Source organism: Cydia fagiglandana, chromosome 7 (assembly GCF_963556715.1).
Source record: "Cydia fagiglandana chromosome 7, ilCydFagi1.1, whole genome shotgun sequence".
Classification (NCBI taxonomy): domain Eukaryota; kingdom Metazoa; phylum Arthropoda; class Insecta; order Lepidoptera; family Tortricidae; genus Cydia; species Cydia fagiglandana.
The window spans coordinates 11,982,986-11,995,576 of record NC_085938.1 but is presented as its reverse complement, the minus strand read 5'-3'; the positions used below and the strand labels follow the sequence as shown (position 1 = coordinate 11,995,576).

Genomic DNA, 12,591 nt, shown 5'->3' with positions numbered 1-12,591 from the left:
TCTCAAACACTACTAGACATTTCTATTCCACGTTGCGAGTCAAATAAGATTACAGCCCGCCTGATGGGGGAATTTACGTTCCGGGGTATGGCGAAGACCAATATATTATCAGTGCTTATCATGGAAACCCACACACGATTTGGCAGTTCGTGGACTAATAATATTATTCTAATATCGTTCGAGAAATAGGCCTATAGTCTGTATCTTTAGGTATTTAAATAAAAATAAACAATTTGTAAATTTTGGAGTACTTATAACATTTATTAGTTAACCAACCAAATGCAAAACCGCCTGGATCAGTCACTGAACGACCTGACTTTAACCTACATTCATTTGATCATGTAATGATTTCATCTACCCTCAACCATAGAATACTCGTAAATAATAGTACTAGGTATGAAGACTCACTCTCCAACAAAACGAGTCTGTTACGATCAGGACAGATATGGCCGCTAGGTGGAGACAGCGCCACGCGCGATTTATGGATAGCCATCAAAATTGGTGTGGAACTACCTGTAGCAAAGCGACGAAATCGCGGAGTGAGCCACGCCTTTTTTTTTTTTTTTTACGTGGAGTAATGCATTTAGGCATTCCGCCTAGCCGGGGAACTAGGACGGATATGTCGGACTCGTGGCCAAGGGGCCAAATACCGACTAAACCCTCCACGGTATGCCCGTCTCGCAGCAATAGTGACGGTGAACACGGAATCGCAGAGCATTCTACCGCGAACACCGCCTGCTGCCGACAGCCGAGGCTGTCCCCTCCTTGGACCCGAAGGCCCTGGAGCCGAAGCTCCCCCTCTCGAAGGTAGTATGCAGGGCGACACCACACACTGATCCCTCATGACAACCTCCACGCCGGGAGGAGATGGAAAAACCCCGGGTTCCACCTCCTCAGGTTGTCTTAGCGATTTTTTATAGAGGTGGTCATCCTCGTGGCCACCATGCCGGCGCCGGCCAGCAGTGGCAACCCCCCCGGCCGTCATCATAGGCCCTCTGCCTAGACGGTTACGGGGACCGCAGTTTTATACAGGTCAGCGGCATTCCTGTGCCCTCACGCGCCCAAAGGCGCCCGGCCCGAAGGCCCCATCCGCGACCGTAGCCGCCCGGCCCGAAGGCCCCCTCCAGCACACACTCGGGTGAACTCTCCCTAATTGAGAGGACACCCTGTGCGGAACCCCCTCAACCCCCCCACGACAGGACATTGGCAGCACCGGTAAGGAATCACTTGAAAATCAAGAGATTATTTACCGTTGCCCCCGGGGTGCACCGTCCAAGAACCCTTCCCTTACCCCCGGATCAATTAGATCAAGAGGAATGAGAAGGGACCTGGCGCTCTGGGAGGTTTCCTGTCCGTAGCACCCCGGAGTGAGCCACGCCTGCCTCAACTGGCTTAAGGAGCCATTCGAGGGTAGACTTTTACTTTTATTTAAATACCTAAAGATACAGCGTATAACTAAAGAATTCACTTACCGGTTACCCCAGTCGAGTTTAGCGACGAGCTTCAGCCGCAGTGCCCTGGTCTGGTCCTGTGTCAGAGTCCCAGCCAGTAACGCCCGTCGGCCACTCAGCAGCTCTCTCATAACTTTCGCCACGGCGCTGAACCGGTAAGTCTCGCGTTCCTGAGAAATAGAAATTCTAATTTCAATGTATGGCATTATGTAGGTTCCTATGCAGCAGCAGATAATATAAAAACCGGGCAAGTGCGAGTCGGACTCGCGCACGAAGGGTTCCGTACCATAAAGCAAACAAAAAAAACGGAAAAAATGCAAAAAGAAAACGGTCACCCATCCAAGTACTGACCACGCCCGACGTTACTTAACTTTGGTCATAAATCACGTTTGCTGTATGGGAGCCCCACTTAAATCTTTATTTTATTCTGTTTTTAGTATTTGTTGTTATAGCGGCAACAGAAATACATCATCTGTGAAAATTTTAACTGTCTAGCTATCACGGTTCGTGAGATACAGCCTGGTGACAGACAGACGGACAGACGGACGGACGGACGGACGGACAGCGAAGTCTTAGTAATAGGGTCACGTTTTACCCTTTGGGTACGGAACCCTTTGGCTACGGATTTTTTTTTTCGCGTGCGGTCAAGCTGTGTGTGCCGGCAAAAATAAATATGTCTTACAAAAAGCACAAGGAAAAGTGCCCTAAAAACAAATCGTTAGTAAAATCCGATTTCGGTTGTTATTGAGAAAAATAATCGGCCTCTTTAAAAGTCAGTTAAAATGTTGCCTTATCCCCTGAGTAGAATTAACACAACTTTTCCCAGAGTAGATTACAATTTAAAATAAATTACATTGCTGGTTCCCTTAATCGGGTACAAACGGAAGTAAAAACGAGTCGTCAAGAGGTTGTGTCCCCTAATCCCCTTCCTAATGAGATGATGATGATTCCGTAACCATAGGGATTTTTACATAGAAAAAAGCAGGTCGGAACATGTCTTAATTTATTCCGAAGTGAGATTCAGGTGTTGAATTTCTGGCAAAAATCAACTGGTATGTGGTGCGCCTAATAATGTTTTTAAGATCATTAGCTCCGAGTAATGTTTAAGCGCCATCTAGATTATTGGAAGGTAACCATTACAACATAGTCTATGCTGATATAAGGCTCTGAGATCTACATTTTCTGCTTAGTGACAAATGATGACTCATTCGAGAACAAAGAAATAGAATAAGTTAAAATGACTAATTTAATAAAACGCGTTCCTTAAAGGAATGTGCCATGTTCCGGTAAGGCTTTCGCAATATTGCTTCAGTACCTAAGAAGACTCAGTTTTATTAAATTATTTCTGGCCTTAAAAAGGCTTAAAACCTATAATCAAAAAATAGAAAAAGGTTTAATTTACTTACATCAAATTATGTAAGTGTTTTTATATGTCAATATCTAGGTAAAAATGGGGACTACGTTTGTATGGAGGCCCCCTTTCCTCTTAACATCTACAGTAAAGTACCTTATATTATTTTATAAAGATCAGAATCAATCTCCAAAAATAACTTAAGCTATAATGTACAGCAGCAGAAGTTGTTGAGCGCGCCAGGTGTTCAAAATTACCTTGACACGCTCTTATTCTCTTAACAATAAAGTCGCGACAAGATCGTTTTGAACACCTCGCCCGCTTAGCAACTTCTGCTGTTGACTGTATGTAAGTATCTTTCGAGCATGTTTCAGATAAACAAAAACTACTAGAATATGCAAATAGCATTTAGCAAGCATGTCTTTTGTTCATCTTTGTCGTCCATAATCACACGAAGGTCGCGAATAAATTATGTATTTAAAGAGGCTTAGTTGGTGTTTTCGGTTTTGAGTTAAATTCGTAGGTTTAGTTGCCGGCAGACATATCGTTTTATAGAGTAGAAGCATTAGTGTACAGTCAGCAGCAGAAGTGGCTTAAAGGTGTTCAAAATGAGCTTGACGAGGCTTTATTGTAAAGGGGCCCACTGATTGACAGTCCGCCGGACGGTATCGGCCTGTCAGTTAAAACAACATTTTGACAGTTCTGAACAACTGACAGACCGATACCGTCCGGCGGACTGTTAATCAGTGGGCCCCATTAAGAGATTAAGAGCGTGTCAAGGTAATTTTGAATACCTTAACCGCTTAGCAACTTATGCTGCTGACTGTACCTTTCGATAGTCGTTAAAGTAGGATAGATCACCTCAGAAAGTGGGCTAGTGTAACACCTATTATACCTAGTTGTGTAGGTGTTTTAATACCATTACGGTGGCAAACAAGGGTTCGGCCCGCATGATAATAAACGGACCTGCAGCCTATATACAACAGCACTGAAAATATTGTAATTAAACCTTATTAGTAGCACCAAAGGCCCTTTCCTACAGCCCTTTCTTACAGATCAATCTCCCAGAGCAAACATGAATGAAAAGAACTATATTGCTGTGAGAGTGAATATTATATATTAACCTGTACGGTCAGCCAAGAAAGTGGTCTACCGCTTTTCGACTCTACCAATCAGATGATAGAGTCGAAAAGTGTTTGACCACTTTCTTGGCTGACTGTACCATAAAGCATTTTGACGAACTAAAGGGTATCAGCTCTAAAATGGCCACTCTGCACGGACTCTAATATCTAACCTATCCATGAGTATACAATAGTTATTTGTTTTACAAGGGGGCAAAGTTATAGTTTAACCGCTCATGCTAAAATTGATACCCGAGCAAGCGAAAGATTCAAAAATTAAACCACGAGCGTAGCGAATGGTTCGAAAAATGGAATCTTGAGCGTTGCGAGGGTTTCAAAGCACGAGGGTTAAACAAAATTTGCCCCCGAGTGAAACAGAAAATTTTTCACCACACCAACCTGAAGCAAATATTAAATGTAAAATATCAAACAAAATCAAACCAAATCAAATCCAAAATCATCATTTCAAAGTCAATCCTACCAGCAAACATAAGAAGACAACTCAAAATTTGCATTTGATTACTTTGCCTCACATGTGGATAAAATGCAACTTTTGAAGTGCAAAGTAACCTTTCCAAGCTGGTGTGGTGAAAAGACTTTTCAGACTCGCGCCCTTTAAACACTACAGCAATGATGACCGAACGTTAACTGCAATTAACCATCAATCATTATAAATTGAACCATAAACCGTAACGGACGGTTACAGTTTACGGGTCAATTTATAACGGTTCTGGCCAAAATTGGTTGATTGCATTAACGTTTCGACCAACACTGCACTACAGGCTCCTGTTTTAGGCTCCGTACCCAAAGGGTAAAAACGGGACTCTGTTACTAAGACTCCACTGTCCGTCTGACTGTTACCAGGCCGTGTCTCATGAACCGTGATAACTAGCTAAAAAGTTGAAATTTTCACAAATACTAAAAAGTACGAAACCCTCGGTGGGCGAGTCCGACACGCACTTGTCCGGTTTTTTCAACTCCACGTAGAAAGGAACCCATTATGACATGTCGGGATACTTTTCATAAAGTTACTAAGAGTGACTTTGCATACAGTTACTAAGGGTGGTATTCCACCTGTCCAATTTCTCGTCTCACATTTTGCTTAATGAGAGATTGAGACGCAATGACATTGGACAGATGGAATACCACCGTAAAACATACTCACCACATAAAGTTTCTTCCACAGTCGCGCCCATTCTCTCAGCACGACAGCAATCTCGCGAACTAGAGGATCGTCTTTCAACTCTGCTATAGCTGTTGGCCCAGACCCCTTTACAGTGCAGGGCCGTACGGACACCACGCAGAGGGGAAAGATGCCCCATGCCGATCTGTCCTTCGTGCTGAAGCCGCGACACCATCCTAGAAAAAAAAAACAGCGTTTTGAAACCCTTTGATTTGTTAATCCTTTATTTACGTATTCACGGGCCAAGATCTCCACAGAGTGGCAGCCCAGCTCAAAACGAGGATTTGGCAGACCACGTCGGCGATGGCGAGACGAGTTAGACTCCTTTTTAAAGGAATGGCCAGAGACTGCACAGGATCAGCAAGGCTGGACAAAGTGGGGGGAGGCCTTTGCTTAGCAGTGGGACATTAGGCTCCCAATAATAATAATATCAGTTACGTATTTATGTAAAAAAGTCGCTGTAGCAAATTAAGTTTATAATCATGAATTAACGGAATAAAAAAATATTCACTGCCTAGGTGAGAATCGACCTCGCGACTGCGGGATACGGATACCAACCCATCGCTCTAACAACTGAGCCGCCGTGAATTTACCGGTTAGCGAATATTTCCATTGTATCATTCATATGAGTATATTGTGGTTTCCAGAGACAGTTCATCCAACTAAAAACAGACTTTGGGGTCATCCATTAATTACGTCACACGAATTTCTAGGTTTTTTGACCCCTCCCCCCCCTCCTTGCCACACTTGGTCACATTTGGCAAACCCCTCCCCCCTAGTGTGACGTCATATTTTTTCTACGAAATCGCCAAATCGAATTAATTAAGTACCTAAGTATTATTAATACCTATTTTATCAAAATATTTTTGACGATATAATTATTAGTAATTTTATAACCCAAAACTGCTTAGGAAAGAAAATTAAATGAATAAAAACGATTATCGTTTTAAAAACTTGTTATTTAAATGTACAGCGAAGAAAATAATTTAAATAAATTTTCGGTTACTGATGAAGTTAAAGTGACGTCACAAAGTTTGTGTCTCCCCCCTCCCCCATGTCACAGTATGTCACATTTTCTTGACCCCCTCCCTCCCCCTAAACGTGTGATGTAATTAATGGATGACCCCTTTTGACTTAATACATAATAATTTATTCAAATTCGAATAACTCATCTCATATTGTTTTCCAACCAAACGCCTTATTCATAAGTTCATCACATAAATCTTTGAATATGCAAATTATATATTCCACCAGTCTTAAATGTTTGCTTAATGAGTTGTTTGTGTTTTTGGGGACTAATGAAGGACAAGGGGAAGGAGTGATATAATCACTTTCTCATTTCACTGTTGAAAAGCTCATAGTTAATTAGCAAATTAGTTTATACTCCAAATAGAATACAAAGCTTGCTTCAATCATGCACACTTTTTTTCGGCTTTGCCATAGTCAATGTTGGCCGTTGGCCAGCATTTCATATTCTGTTAGGTACTATCTGCCTTAGAAAATATATTATGACTAAGGCAAATCTAAATAAGCACCGTTTAAGATATAAATATAATCCCTATTTCTTGAAGGACTAGGCAGCTGGAAATCATGGATTACAAATAGTAGGTTTCAAAACTAAGAAAACTGGAGCAAAATCGCTAAAGCATTTGGGTGCAGAAAATAGATGGTTTAAATGCATTTCCAACTTGTATTTCTAAAAGTTTGTAAAAATGCGCACAAAGTTTAATTTTCCCATTTTGTATTTGTACCAATATAAATAAAATACCTATGTAACATAGGTACTATGACAGTAACTTAATGGGATGCACGAAAAAACAATGTAAACTTTTTTCTCCTATCATAACAAATATTATTATAGAAAGTGCTTTTTGATTCCATATATTTAATAAACACAAATGGCCGAAAATTGATAAAGTAAACTAAATATTTTTTTACAGAATGTTCAAGTATGCCTTAACTCCGAACATATTCAAGGTATGATAGAGCTGATGACATACCTGAGTGTTCTTCTAGTATCTGCACCGTCTCTCCTATCTCCAGCGGCAGCCCGGACCGAACATCTCCCTTCCAGTTGTAAACAGCTGTAATAATAATTTTATTATGGATCAAGGGTCAGATGCAGAAGGCGGTAATTTTGGACACGGCACGTATAGTATGTCGATTCCTCACTCTGCGGCCCTGACCACCTGCAGCTTGGACCCTGCCCCGCTGTGGCGGCACCCTAGGTTAGGTTTTTTATAATGTGTTTATATGTATTTTTTATTGTTTTGTAAGTGTTTTTCTATTTTACTTTTATATTCATATTATAAAAACCCTAGCCTAAGAAGAATGATGAATAAAGAGGAAAATAATTTTATTATAACTCCACTAAATACACAGAGCAGATGGAATTTTATGATGATTTAAATCAAAATTTTATAATAAATTACACTTGAGAACCAGAATGACCTTAACTAGGAAATTCTCAAGAGTCATCAATTTATTGTCATATAATTTGTAGTAAATGGACCAATTAACAAAAAAAATAATTTAATTCATTAAGTGCAAGCGAGACAGAGTGCAGAGAATCAATGCATTTAAATTTCATAACGAGTCCAGTTTTACAAATATGAAATGCAATCAATTAAGAGCTAGATCAAGCTAAGTTTTTTCCAAGCAGAAATTCTGATAGCCCACAGGCTGTGTGAGTGTTATTTAAATTTAAATGTTATAATTCCATAGAAGTTTGACATTCAAAATAACATTTGCACTGTCTGGGCTATCATAATCGCTGCCAACTTGCCTTGATCTTACTCTGTTAGAGACCTTAAAGTGTATGTTAATGGGAATGGGAAAAAGTGTATCCAATATTATATTGTAAGAATAAACATATGGTTTTTGATTTATTTGATCACTATGATGCCAGAGTTATCTATAAATTCATGTAAATTATTATAAGCGCTACAGAGAGCTGTTATGTATATATTATAATTTTATAACAAGTTATATAACTTAAAAACAAGTTTATAACACTTGGCTGTAATCCATTGAAGACTATGCAGTATTTCTTAGTCAGAACTTTGGCATCTAAAGTTCAATAACCTAATTTATAAATAAATCTTCACTCCTCTTTATTCAGGATGTATGATTTATTAAATAATATTAACAAGCTATTGCTAATTGATCCATCATAATAATTAAAATAACTAAGTCTGACCATTGTCTGGTAAATAATAAAGATGAACGTAAACAATTTATGTATGACAATATCTCATATAGTCGTATAAACATGAATAATACACATATTTTTTACGTTTCCGCTGCAATTCCGGACAGGATGTATTATATTGCCGACGGAATACATAAAAGGTTTGTCTTACCGACTGCTAATTTAGGAGACTTAGTCGGCACCCACATCCTGTGCCGCAACAATATTAAACTTGTCGCGTTTTAGAAATTCACAATATCATCGTAAATAGTTTAATGTTTGATTAAGAATAATAAATCCTCAAATATATTATTGGCTGCAGAGAAAGACAATCGAATCGACTAATAGATTTGACAAGTATCTTCTGCGTGTTGCTACTATTAAAAAATATGCAATCTTGACTTTTGTCTAAATATGTAAATACAAAATCTGATTTTTTAACAGTGTCTTGGACAGCTTCTACCACAGTTAAGAACAAAGAATATTGCAAATAAGATGCAAAGAAGCAACGTAAATTTAGAATAAATGCATAGTACCAACCAAATAAGAAAAATTGTAAAAAGATCAATCAAAGTCGGCAGTGATTAGAGTCTGTGCGGAAAGAGAAGAGTCGTGGGATTTGAGGGCGCGCCAGTGCTATTTTATGGTTTTTGCTATGCTGACAACACTGGTCACGTGGTGGTCACTATCTCTGAGCATCTTGATAGAGGCACCCAGGTCGATGTTCTGTATTTCGATTTCCGAAAAGCTTTCGATCGCGTAGATAATGACGTACTTATGAGAAAGTTAAATGACTTAGGCTTCTCGCCAAGGTTGCTTGCTTTCTTCGCTAGTTATTTGCGCGATCGTCAGCAGTACGTTCGTTATGGGTGTTTCGTCTCGGCTCCGTATCATACCAGGTCTGGGGTCAGTCAGGGTTCGATAATTGGCCCGCTCTTATTTGGACTCATGATCAATGACCTGGAATCTGTTGTCAAGCATGCTCAATGTTTGTTATACGCTGACGATTTGAAGCTCGTGTATGGAGTAAAGAGTGGAGCGGATTGTGTCTCTCTTCAAGAGGATATTACCTCAGTTACAACTGGAGTATTGCCAATAAACTGCTTTTTAATATTTCGAAGTGTTCTGTGTGCACGTTTAGTCGTTCCGCTACCCCCCGAACTTCAGCAGTACACGTTGGGAACTGAGGTGATCGCCAGGGTCTTTACCGTAAAAGATCTTGGTGTGACCTTTGATGAGCGCCTGAGCTTTCACGAGCATATTCGTACACTCGCGGATAGTTCTTTTAGGAGACCAGGCTTTGTGATCCGCAATGTCAAGGACTTCTGGGACATTGGGGCCATAGGGATGATTTACAGCGCATTGGTCAGAAGTAAGCTTGAGGCCTCGTCAATCATCTGGCATCCGTACGAATCCACTTACGCCTTACTTCTGGAGAAGATCCAAAAGGCATTCCTGAGGTTCCTATTCAATAAAAGATTTGGTTATTATCCTTTTATGTATCCAACGAAATATTTACTCGGATGCCTCGGATATAATTCCCTAGAAGTAAGGCGCAACAATAAATTGATGATTAATGCTTGTCGCATACTGCGTGGGGAGTCCGACTGCCCGGAGCTTGTGGCTCGAGTTTTACGGCTGTATGTCCCTGACTTGCCAAAAATCACTTTGAGGCCGCGAGCGCGTCCACTGCTTGCAGTGCCAGCGGCGCGCACGGTGTCGCATAGGAATTCGCCGCTCTATCGTGCGTTGACGCTGCTCAATGCGCTCCTGACATCGGCACCTGAATGTGACTTGTTTGCTTGGAGATGGGCGACTGTGTGCCGTGAATGTCTGAAGTTCTGCGAGATGATGGATGACAGGCTGTCCAGCATTTATGTTTAATGTCACCTTATATATTTCATGTGTTTGTAATTTGTATACTGTGTGTGTTGCAATGTTTAATTTCTCGGTGTATTGGCTTGTCTGTAATGCCGTGTAAATATATTGTTAAATAAATAAATAAATTATAGTACGACACTAAAGGTCATGATACTTGAATCCCTTTTGTTCCGGTTTTTTACCACGGCTTACTAAACGGAGCCTGGTGATGGTGTCGGTTCGTTAACTCAATCCTCTGATTTAGCGCAGGCACTAGTTTTCTTTTTAAAACACACTTTGTTTTTATATCTCAGATACTAAAAAGTGACTGCGATTGACAAAACTGCTAAAACTATTTAAGAATCTGCCCAATACAACTGTAATTTTAGTACCAAACAAGATACGAGTCTCATTTATGTACTGCCTAATCCGTGCAGTCCAACAGTTATTAAAACCGGGTAGATCGGGTAGAAATTGGGCAATAGAACTGTAATTTTATCTAGGATATATTTCACCCATTGTAAACTTGACTTGTAATGTATGTGTACATTATTAATAATAAATATGAATATGAATAAAAATAGTGCATAAGTAGGTAGGCCTTATTGGGATATGTCCGCTTCTCTCATGTCACGATATTTTACTTCGCCGAAAAGTCACTGCTAAATATGAAATATAATTTCGTAACTAACAGAACCTACAAATAAAGAAATATTTTATTACAAAAAGTTTTATTCTTTGTAATCGAAGTCTGAATTAAAATATTAAATGTCACTTATGTTTGAGCTAGCTTCAAAACAACCAGGGACACTCATAGAACTATCTTCATCTGAACTGGATGTGCTTGAATCGGGCACGTAGATTACGAATTCTTGCATATCACCTACTTAGCGGTCTTTTATTCGAGATACCGTAGGTACTTTTACACAATCCTGAAAAAGAAATTACATATAAAATGGCAAGTATCAAGACTATTTGTCAGTTATTTTAAAGATCATGAATGATCTGCATATTTATGAAAATTTATATATTTTGAATGAATATACTTACCGATTATGTACCGGAGACAAGTTACTTAGGGGGCTTATTAAATAGGTAATTATTTAATATTAAATACAACATCAATACCCGCGAACAGCGGAAACACGTTCCGCGACTTTTTGTAAGTCGATAGTCGGCTTTTAGCCGTTTTCTTCCCGCTGACAAAACCGAACAATGTTAAATATAATTTTCCTTGTGGTTTTATGTACGGTTTTATCGTGTTTTGAAAATATTTTATACATAAAACTTGCGGTTTTTGTTAATAAAAATATACATTGACAGAAGTTTGTTTACTTTTTACAAGACAGGTGTCAAAGGTTTAATTGCCATATAAAATTTAAAATGTTAGTTCCCGTTTCTGCCACGACTCTTCTCTTTCCGCACAGACTCTATACCTTGATTACTAATATGATTCGGTTAAATTGTGTTCTAATGTATGGGAAAGACAAACTAATTATAGCCAGCCTTTTATGAATGTAGTATGATACCTTAGGGTATGGAGCTTTACGCACACTAGTGTCCCTCCCCCTCCCCCTGACGCAACCCCCCCTTTTAGCACGAAATATGTCCCGGATTACGGTTTTTTTTTATTTTTGAGAAAAGTATTAGAGTTAGGAAAAAAGTGTCAAGGTAAGAAATAATCCTTAATAAATTTTAAACAAAAAAGGTTATATACAACTTTTTGGTAAGACTCACCATATTCATGCATTAACTTGTTGAAGTTCAATATAAGTTAGTACGTGATAGTACTGAAATAAAACTAATATGGAGAATAAGCTTGCAAGCTTATTCTCCGTGAAGATTTCTTTCTGTACTGTCACGTACTATGTTATATTGAACTTCAACAAGTTTTTCAACGGTTAAATTTTGTCGAAGTTCATCTAGCTATAACATCAATATGGTGCGTCGTATCAAAAAAATGAATATAACCTTTTTTGTTTAGAATTTAATAGGGAACATTTCTTTCATTGACACTTTTTTCCTATATTGTATACTTTCCCCAAAAAACAAAAAAAACTCTCAACCGGGACATATTTATGCTAAAAGGGGGGGGTTGCGTCAGGGGGAGGGGACGGGACGCTAGTGTGCCTAAAGCACCATATCCAAAGGTATCATACTACATTCATAGAATGCTGGCTATAATTAGTTTTTAAAAAACACAATTTGACCGAATATGGAGACGGCTGCTATATGACGGCACCACTATCCTAGGAAACTAGAGCATTATTTGACCGAAGCGAAGCGAAGGTCTACGTTTTGACTCGGGCGTTTTGCTTTTGTATGTCCGGATGTTCTCCTCTACAGGTCGCAATTGGACGTAGTTACGCGAAAACGTTCCAACCCACAAGTCACTCGAAAATGAGTTACCATAACCAGGGTACTATTTTTGACAT

General features: G+C 39.4%; 1 protein-coding gene across 1 annotated transcript in view; it reads right to left on the bottom strand.

The window, feature by feature from the left end:
- Positions 1-8,645, bottom strand: part of LOC134665918 (dedicator of cytokinesis protein 4) — a 109,625-nt gene extending 100,980 nt beyond the window's left edge. The window contains exons 1-4 of the mRNA XM_063522976.1: positions 8,469-8,645; positions 7,107-7,190; positions 5,089-5,282; positions 1,473-1,621 (exon numbers count right to left, since the gene is read on the bottom strand). Of these exons, the coding sequence (XP_063379046.1) occupies positions 1,473-1,621; positions 5,089-5,282; positions 7,107-7,190; positions 8,469-8,505 (464 nt within the window). The 5' untranslated portion in view covers positions 8,506-8,645. The remainder of the gene's footprint in view (positions 1-1,472; positions 1,622-5,088; positions 5,283-7,106; positions 7,191-8,468) is intronic.
- Positions 8,646-12,591: the final 3,946 nt, after the last annotated feature.